General features: G+C 54.4%; 6 protein-coding genes across 6 annotated transcripts in view; 3 read left to right on the top strand and 3 right to left on the bottom strand.

Moving 5' to 3' along the window:
- Positions 1-252: 252 nt before the first annotated feature.
- VDBG_08656 (MIZ zinc finger protein) lies at positions 253-1,787 on the top strand (the record flags this gene model as incomplete). The annotated part of the gene is made up of 6 exons (XM_003000814.1): positions 253-382; positions 435-503; positions 555-871; positions 940-1,045; positions 1,117-1,342; positions 1,394-1,787. 6 exons carry the CDS (start codon positions 253-255, stop codon positions 1,785-1,787), a joined length of 1,242 nt encoding a protein of 413 aa, XP_003000860.1.
- An 811-nt stretch (positions 1,788-2,598) lies between these two features.
- VDBG_08655 (trafficking protein particle complex subunit 6A) lies at positions 2,599-3,481 on the top strand (the record flags this gene model as incomplete). Its single annotated transcript, XM_003000813.1, has 4 exons — positions 2,599-2,945; positions 3,012-3,129; positions 3,197-3,286; positions 3,350-3,481. 4 exons carry the CDS (start codon positions 2,599-2,601, stop codon positions 3,479-3,481), a joined length of 687 nt encoding a protein of 228 aa, XP_003000859.1.
- Positions 3,482-3,729: 248 nt separating this feature from the next.
- Positions 3,730-5,085, bottom strand: VDBG_08654 (malate dehydrogenase; the record flags this gene model as incomplete). Its single annotated transcript, XM_003000812.1, has 7 exons — positions 3,730-3,870; positions 3,929-4,073; positions 4,126-4,588; positions 4,661-4,748; positions 4,819-4,929; positions 4,990-5,021; positions 5,073-5,085. The coding sequence occupies 7 exons, from the start codon at positions 5,083-5,085 to the stop codon at positions 3,730-3,732; spliced, it is 993 nt and encodes a 330-aa protein (XP_003000858.1).
- Positions 5,086-6,000: 915 nt separating this feature from the next.
- On the bottom strand, positions 6,001-7,261 carry VDBG_08653 (60S ribosomal protein L28; the record flags this gene model as incomplete). The annotated part of the gene is made up of 4 exons (XM_003000811.1): positions 6,001-6,717; positions 6,785-6,909; positions 7,003-7,124; positions 7,205-7,261. 4 exons carry the CDS (start codon positions 7,254-7,256, stop codon positions 6,540-6,542), a joined length of 477 nt encoding a protein of 158 aa, XP_003000857.1.
- Positions 7,262-7,524: 263 nt separating this feature from the next.
- On the top strand, positions 7,525-8,478 carry VDBG_08652 (hypothetical protein; the record flags this gene model as incomplete). Its single annotated transcript, XM_003000810.1, has 1 exon — positions 7,525-8,478. The coding sequence occupies one exon, from the start codon at positions 7,777-7,779 to the stop codon at positions 8,161-8,163; it is 387 nt and encodes a 128-aa protein (XP_003000856.1).
- A 264-nt stretch (positions 8,479-8,742) lies between these two features.
- The window catches only part of VDBG_08651 (C-5 sterol desaturase), a gene marked incomplete at both ends in the record, with an annotated part of 1,154 nt that continues 923 nt past the window's right edge, over positions 8,743-8,973 (bottom strand). Inside the window, one exon of the mRNA XM_003000809.1 lies at positions 8,743-8,931. Coding sequence (XP_003000855.1) covers positions 8,743-8,931 — 189 coding nt within the window. The remainder of the gene's footprint in view (positions 8,932-8,973) is intronic.

The raw sequence follows: 8,973 nt of genomic DNA, 5'->3' as shown, positions 1-8,973 counted from the left end.
CGACCTCTTGTGTTGCCTGTGCAGGAAATGCAGTGACAAGATGGAACCGCCTTTGCACGTCTTTTCCGCTTAAGAAAGACAGCCTGAACCGGAAGGAGGACTTGTGCTGATTCTATCTCCTGGACAGATATACAAGAGATCGTCAATAGGAAGGACCTGACACGATTTCGCCAGATCGAGCAAAGCATCCGAAATACCAAAGCTGGTCATCCCCACACGACCCCTTCCACCACTACCCCGAAGCCTGCAGCCATGCTTGATTACACGAACAATGCCCCTGCACAACCCGCTCGATCATATTTCAGTGGGAGCAATCTCAACGGCGGCGGTGCACATGTCGGCCTCGGGCACGCTGTAGGCTATCACGGGGGTTCTCAGATGAGTACGGTTTTCTGAACCCTTCTTCGACCAACAGCTGTATTGATTTTTTTCAGGTCTTCAGTTTAAACCCAGTCCCTTCTACGAGATAAGAAGACCAGTAGGCCCGATCCGCACCTGCGAAGGTAAAAAATTACTTGTTTGTCGCATGACGTATCGACCTTGGCTGACTTTAGTGCTAGCGATGAGCCAGCACAGGAACCTGGTGACTATCAAGATCAGGGCCAGTGAACACGCTGCACTCCAGCAGTGTATCACGGACAAGTCTTTCCGTGTCATGGTTTTCTGCGCTGGCGATAAAAATGGCATTCAAGACATTGCGTTTCCACATCAGTCAGAGGTCAAAGTAAATGGTGGCGAGATCAAGGCAAACCTCCGGGGGCTGAAGAACAAGCCTGGCTCGACACGCCCCGTCGACATTACAGACGCCTTGCGACTGAAACCTAGCAACTATGAGAACAACGTTGAACTGATCTACGCGCTCACGACAAAGGTACTTATGAACTAATTGCGGCTGCGCACGCCGATATAAGATTGCAATCTTGGCTAACAAAATTCCAGCCGTTCTACGTAGCCGTTTACCTATGTAAGACAACGTCGGTGCAAGACCTCGCGGCCAGGATCGAACATGGCAAAAAGATACCCAAAGCCTCTGTCATCTCAGAGAGTAAGTGGTGCTCTGCCTCCACCCCCCTTGCAGCTCACACGGTATGGCTTGCATGTGGCTAACTGATTTAGTCCGCAAAGAAGCAGCCGACACGGATATTGTTACGACGTCGCAAGTCCTGTCATTGAAATGTCCACTGAGCTACATGCGGTTGGCTATCCCTTGCCGTTCCTACGTTTGCAAGCACATTCAGTGCTTTGATGCCACTTCCTATCTTCAATTGCAAGAACAGGGTCCTCAATGGCTGTGTCCCATCTGCAACAAAAGCGCGACTTATGAGAGTCTTGCTATTGACGAGTACGTTTCTCAGCCTGTTGCCAAGATATACCATTAACACCTCTATTCTAGATATGTCAAAGACATTTTGGCCAACACGTCGAAAGATCTGGAGCAAGTGACAATAGAGCCCGATGCGCAGTGGCATGCTCAATCTTCCGTCGATGACCATAACCCGTATAGAGGTAATCAATCGGCAGCTCTCGACGACGATGACGACCTGGAAATCTCCGAGATCAGCATTGTAGGAGGTCGTAAATACGAAACGCCCTCCCGTTCGCTACAGGGGACCGCAACCCCGACAACACGGGATAGTTCGTCGATGCCCCGCGGCCTGTGGTCTGTTAGTGGCAAGAGGCCGGCCCCGCAGGAGATTGTAGACTTGACTCTGGATTCCGATGATGATGATGCGCCTCCTCCTCGAAAGAAGCAACATTTGTCTGTCCCGGAACTTGGAGACTATTGACATGCCGGCGGGAAATCCCTCTTCGGTGTTTGAATTTCAGGAGTGACAATGTTTCAGAATGGAGGGGACGGGCTATCGGTCGTTAAGGAGTCGAAAAGGCATCGTCGACGAGATGTGGGGGGTATCTGCCTTTACAAGGGTAGCGGACGGCATCGGACAAGAAAAACTTGGAGGCGTCAGGAAATGGCTTGGACTTTCACGGTTCGGCACAAGAATCAAAGCGCTGGAGTTTGGGTTTGGCTTACGAGAGACGAATACACTGGTCCCATTTTGAAGGTGTTGCAGGTGCATCATATGTTGCATGCAGGCACGAGGAGGCGATGGTTAGCTGATATAGAGGAACGATAGGTGTCCAGCTGTTCCGATGGTTGAGCTTCAATGGGAACAGACGTAGCATTCAACCAACGCGGCTGCCGCAGAAAAAAATGTCGAAATGGAGTTTCTATGCACGACGCGAATTGCCCTCGAAGATCGGATGTCGTGATCGTCTGTAACTGTTGGACATGAGTGAAACCCGAGAGCCAGATGCACAACCAGGCAAGGTACCCGCACAATCGGCGCACATGCCTCGAGCCAGTCCCCATCCCATGTAAGCCATGTGCCTAAGCTTCGCCAGGGTCTCGCGTCCCGCTCGACATTCTACCTTCTACTTCAATGACCACACAGCTCGACAGCGCGACGACCAAGGACGAATCTCCCTCAACAATGCGCAGGCCTGTCAATACATAATCAAGCAAGCAAGCAAGCAACACAATTCTTCCGGAACGGCACGTGCGACGCAGCGTTTACTCCCCCCCCTTCTTCGCCCATCATGTCTTTCGAAACCGTAATGCCCCCCTTCAACTCGACCGACCCCAACGCCTCCTTCCTGAGCTCTTCCGCCTACGACTTTCTCCTCATTGAGCTCGTTCCCCTCGCATACCGCGTCACGCAGGAGCTCGACAGCGCCGCCACTGCAAACAGCGGCTCTCCAGACCCCGCACCAGCTTCGGCCGACACGGCTTCGGTCAGCCAGCGCGCGGCGTCGAGCGTGACGGGCGGCGGCGGCGGCACGGCGGCGAGCGCAGGCCAGAAGATGGACGAGGATGAGGAGAAGGATGCCGTTTTCTACAGGTTAGAGAAGCTGGGATACCGTGTCGGCCAAGGGCTCGTGGAACGGTACGTTGCTTTGTCTCCTTCCTCGTGGGACTCGCTACCCGTGCTGACTGGGCCTTGGGTGTGTAGCTTTTCGCGCGACAGGCCACGATTCAACGACACGCTCGACGTCATCAAGTTCCTCTGCAAAGACTTGTGGTCACTCGTCTTCAGGAAACAAGTGGATAACCTCAAGACAAATCACAGGGTAAGACCCGTGTTCTTCTCATGTGGCACCTGTCTGGGTTGACGGCTGACCGTGTTGCTGTAATTAGGGTGTCTACGTTTTGACGGACAACAACTTCAGGCCGTTTGCAAGGATGAGCACCGAAGTGGGAGGGCAGGCAGTCTTGCGAGCACAGCCGGTATGGATGAACACGATTTGGGTGATGATGAATTCATTTTACTAATTATGACTGTCCTTTTAGTTCTTATGGTTCCCTTGTGGCATCTTGCGTGGAGCGCTGGCTGCTTTGGGCGTGGATGCGACTGTTCAGGCCGAAACGAACGAGCTCCCCGCCGCCGTCTTTCAGATTAAAACGCTTGCTCCGAAAACGTAGAGCCTCTCGAACCCCGCGCATTACGCACGGCATGCTTGAATTATAGAGGCCCGGGCTACCATGCTTCCTAACAGAACTTCTGAGACCATGAGACCTTACAGCCTAAAATCAAAAATCAAAACAATCAGCAACAGGCTCTCCTTAGGTCGTAACTCTGTCTACCACCGTATTCTTGGCTACAGGTGGGGCAATCCGCACGCTCGCCGAGCCGTCGACAGCTGTGGCGGAGGAAATCCAGGAGGGGAAAATCACTTTTGAGGGGGGCTGTGGGCAAAGTCAACACCCTTCTTGATGTTGCCCTTGAGGCCGGTGACGGCAGCCTCGAGGAGCTTCTTCTCCTTGTCGCTGAGGTCACCAAGGATATCGGTGGCCTTCTCGGCGCCGTTAGGCTGAAGGAAGATGAGTTAGTAGATATTTTTACTTGCATATGGCTCAAGGGATTCTTACGCCGAGTTCGATGGGGACGGAGAAGAAGTCGACGCCGGTCTTCTCAGCGATCTCCTTGCCGCCAGGAACGCCAGGCAGGTAGACGTAGCTCGGCTCAACAAGACCCTTCTCGCCCTTAATGGCCTTCAGAACCTTCTCCGCGAAACTGCGATCTTGTCAGGAAATTGTCGGGTAAGCTTGGGTGGAAAACATCTTACCGGAAACCAGCGTACGCCATGGAGAGGGTGGCAGAGCCCGCACCATCCTTGGCCTTGACGACCTCGTCGCCACCGAACTGGACACGGTTGACGAGAGCGTCGTACTTGTCGTCGGCAATGGAAACGGAGGGAGTGACCTTGCTGAAGAGGGGGACAATGGTCTCGCCAGAGTGGCCGCCGATGACGGGAACGACAAGTTCCTGGGGGTTAGACTTGCCGGAAATCTCGGCGACGAAGGTCTCGGCACGAACGATATCGAGGGTGGTGACACCGAAGAGACGCTGAGGGTTGAAGACGCCCTTGGCCTTGAGGACCTCGGCAGCGATGGGAACAGTCGAGTTGACAGGGTTAGAGATGACGAGGATGAAAGCCTTGGGAGCAACCTCGGCGGCAACCTCGATGAGGCCCTTGACAATACCGGCGTTGATGTTGAAGAGATCGTCACGGGTCATGCCGGGCTTGCCTGCGGAAAGGTGTGGTCAGTATTGGGTCAGTGATGACCAGCGCCAATCTGAAGGATCGCAGAGAAACATACGGGGAACACCGGCAGGGATGACAATAATGTCAGCATCCTTGAAGGCAGCCTTGGCACCGTCCTCCTTGGGGAGGTAGCCGGTAGTCTTCTGTATGAGGGGACGTTGTTAAGCAGGGTTCCGATGAGTGCCTGGACTACGCATTTTGAGGGAGACGTACAGCGATCGAAGAGATGTGAGACAGGTCGGCAGCAACACCTGGAGTGTTGACGACATCGTAAAGGGCAAGCTCGTCAACGAGAGGCGAAAGCTTCAGGAGGAGCGAAAGAGGCTGCAGTCTCGGGTCAGCGGGGTTTGATCGAGGGAGGGGTTATCTGGAGACAGTACGAACCTGTCCAATACCGCCAGCGGCGCCAGCAACAACTTGTGCAAAGTCAGCTACGCAAATGTTTGGAACGCTTCATATTTACGCACCGGCCTTGACCATTTTGTCGTTTTAGGGGTGGGTGTTGATGTTAGTGTCGATTTGTTGAGGTTGTCTAAGGAGAATCACACGTGTTAGCGGGGTAGCTCGATCGGCATGACGAGCTTCAGAGTTCGGAACTGGATGGGGAAGTATGTGTATTTGTGATCATTGATTAACATGCAAGACCGGATAGCTCTGCTCACCTGGTGACAATGTGTCTGAAATCTCAATAGGATGCGAAGAAGGAAGAGTGTAAGGTGTGTTGAGCGCGTCGATAGATGGGTGAGGGAGCTTGTGCAGGGTAGAAGTAGCAGACTGGCGCCATTGCGGGGAAGGGCTCGCGGATGGAGGGGCCCGCCTCACCAGTCTCACGTTGGGGACTTGCGACACTGGAAGGGTCGCTGGACCTGCAAGAACGCAGAGCGGGGTCATGCTCTGAGGGTCAGAGAAACAACCGGCGACGCTCGGCCACTCGTGTCCGGCATGTCACGGGCTCGAGCGACTTCTTTCGTCCGACAGCATTGGTACATCACCAGCCGCCGGCCCTGAGTGAACGTCCGTCGGCTATCAAGATCATACAGTGGCACATGTATGTGACAAGGTCATACCGCCCAGGGCCAGCTCCCGTCCTGTAATGCATGTATGGTGCAGCCGTCTTTCCGTCGACAGCCCCAGTTGACCCCGGCCTTCCGTCATGTCCCGGCCATTGGGTTGGCTTGCTCATGCCGACGGCTTGATCCCGGGATCGATCTCCTTTGTGCCCAGGGCCTGAAGACATCTTCTAGACCCAGACGGGAGTCTTGCAGCCCCCCTGGATTGCTTGCTCATGGCAGATTGCCATGGTGTGCCTGACATCACCCTGTACCTGGGCTCTCTGCAGCCAGTGATCGGTGGGCCAGAGTCACGAACCACGACAAGACACCGGAATGACCCTCTCCCTCGGCAGAACGAGCCAGGACTAACGAAAGGCCGCAACACTCCGAAAGTTTCCTACCTAGGTTCAGGCATATCCGAGGACAAAATCACATGCGTCACCGTTTCGGTCTCACACCTCCCAGTATATTGCCAGTGCAGAACAGCTCATAGTTACATGGCACGCGCACGGCTGTCCAACAATATCGACATGGTCATAGGTAAAGCTATTTTTGACGCAGGTGGGACCGCTTCAGAGGCCGTGCCGAACATTCGATTTTGATTTACATATATACACCGAGACACACACGGTTTAGCGAACCTACGATCCCATGTCCCAAGAAGGGCGCACGGCTGCGAAACCGCAGAATGTGAGGGTTTTATCGTCCAGGCACATGAATCAAAAACAGCCTCACGCAACGAATGTGACCACTGCATGCGATGCTTGCCAGAAGGACTGTCTAGTCATGGCTTGATTTGTTGGCCGTCTCATGAGATACTTTATTTGTTATGTCATCGAACCAACCAATCCTGACCCGCATTCACCTCGAAATAACAGTCATTTATGCCTCGTCGGCGGCGGCGGCCTTCTTGGCCTTCTTGCCGCGGAGCTTCTGCTCGGGGTCGGCCTTGACGGCCTTCTGGGCGTAGCGGAGAGCGCTGACACGCTCGACGGCGGGCTGGCGGAGGTCGCTGCGGTAGCTGCGCTTGGCGGCGAGGTTGGCAACAGCCTTGTAGGTCCTGAGAAGGCATAATCGTTAGCACGCTTGTCTCGGTTGGCCATGCCCGTATAGACAATGGTACTCACTTCCTGGCGGGGGTCTGCTGGCTGAAGCTGGTCACGTTGCGAGCCTCGGCGGGCTTCTGGGCCTTCTTCTCGTTCTTGCTGACGACCTGGACGGCGCCGTTCTCACCAGCCTGGATGCTGATGGACTGTGAGGAACCCATGTTAGCTTGCTGTTCTCGATGCTCGTGAAAAATTCCATGCGCCCATCTTGTCCCCGGGCCGAACGAGAAAATTCGTACCTTGTCGTGGGCGTAGCCGGCGTGCTTCTTGGAGTGAATGTTGGTCAGGTTGTAGGGATCGCGGGAGAAGATCACGCTGTTGCCGAGACCCTTGCGCTTCACGATGAAGGAGTTGTGGGCGCCTGTAGTTTGCGCCGGTCAGCCATTGTAATCCTGCCGTCGCTATGCAACATTCTGTGGTGTGTCGAGACTGGTAACTTACGGGTGAGCTCCCACACGAGGTCCTGGGACACATTCGGCAGTTGGGCGGCCATTTTGACTGAGATATTGCGATCACGAACGGTTTGTTGGATGGCTCTCCCAAATCTGATGCTCGATTTGCTATGGCCGAAATCATGTGTGTGGGTTGGAATCGCTTAGCAAGTCACTTACGGCCTAGCGTGGGCTGACGACCGATAGAGGCCGTTATCCATGCACAGTGAGCACTGTGATCGGCGCTGTACGGGCGAGCCGCATTGGGCGGGTTCGGGCGCATGAAGGGTGCCGTCACGGGCTGGCTTGCGCATGCGTCCAACCTCGACTTCGCCAGCCTGAAGCACAGCCACGTCGCTCGCTGCTGGGCATTAGCAAGCAACACCAACACCACGATCACATTCGACACGAACGTCAGTCACTTGCGGAGTGACATGTGCGGGCATCATTGCTGGAGGTAGCCCTTTTGCCGCTTCAAATCCTCCCTTTCAGACCACGAACCCTTCGCCCCGGCCGACCCGATCGACAGATCACGACATCGCATTGCAATCCCCAATCTCGAATCCACGCCCTCCGAGCAACATGGCGTACATTCTTTTGCCACTTTCTCTTTTCCTCCTCATCACTGTCACAATCCTCTTCTTCACAAGGGCATACTGGAGTCACCACGTTTCCGACCTCCCCATCCCGGGCCGCGAGTACCTCTACTCCCGCCTTCCATCATCCTTTACCGGCGACATTGAGGCCGGTCTCTCGAGCAGTACTTTTGATCTCAGCACCAACGTTGAGGCGGGCGACAGTCGCGCCGGGCTCGACAATGCAAGCAAGAAGGAGATCCTCAAGATTATGAAGAAGCGACGCATGAACTTTGACCAGGCGCGGGGCGTCTACATGCAGAACCGCTTCAAGGCGAACGGCATCGGTCCCGACGGTCGTCCGCTTGATCCCAAGGCCGTGACTTTCAGTTAATGGACGGGCGGCGATTATCACGACTGATCTCCTCAGAAGGAATCTTCAGATGTCAGGGGCTGAGATATGTCAGCCCCACGAACGAACGTGCGAGCAACGAACCAGTGAGCGGTCCCACATCCTGGGCCCAGCAGTAATACGAGTGATGGTCTTCATTGAGAGCGGCTCATCGAGGAGGCTTTCAGCAACTTTGGCGTATTTGTCTTGACAGACCAACTATTTCTCTTTGTCGGGGTGTCTGTGGGGGTTTCCCCACAAGTGCATGCGTACAGGCTTATATGCAGATTTTTAAACATACTCTCCTAGAGCTGTCAAGTCCCATTCTGCTCTTTTACCGTACTCATCAGATCTGTTTAGGTTCGTGATTGTCCTCTGCCATTGAAGCTCGCGGGTTCCGAGCGTGCCGCTGGGAATCGCATGACACTCGGCGTGTACTTACGCACAACAGCATGACTGGCATGAGAAGCTGTTGGCGTGGAACTACAAGTAGAAGTTGTCGCTATGACCGTTCTGTCTGCTTTTCGTTCCCCCGGAAACGGCGTCAAGACACCATTTGTGCTGCAGCACCCTCGATCGGAATCACTTCGTCTTTTTGGCATCTTCTGTGCTGTAGGTGCGATCATCTTCGCCTTCAACCTGTTTTTGAATTGCCTCCATCTCCTCGATTCCAGATCTCCAAGTCGTTTCAGACATCTTCATGTTTTTGTCGAACCAGGCTCCATCCGGCTTGCGGTAGCTTCCTCCCCACCGGTCCCAGAGGGTGGTGAACTGTCCATAATTATAGCTGTATGCGACGTTAACAACTGTGAA

Source organism: Verticillium alfalfae, genomic scaffold (assembly GCF_000150825.1).
Source record: "Verticillium alfalfae VaMs.102 supercont1.13 genomic scaffold, whole genome shotgun sequence".
Lineage (NCBI taxonomy): Eukaryota > Fungi > Ascomycota > Sordariomycetes > Glomerellales > Plectosphaerellaceae > Verticillium > Verticillium alfalfae.
Note: the sequence above shows the minus strand (reverse complement) of the source record. Positions and strands in the feature narration are given on the sequence as shown.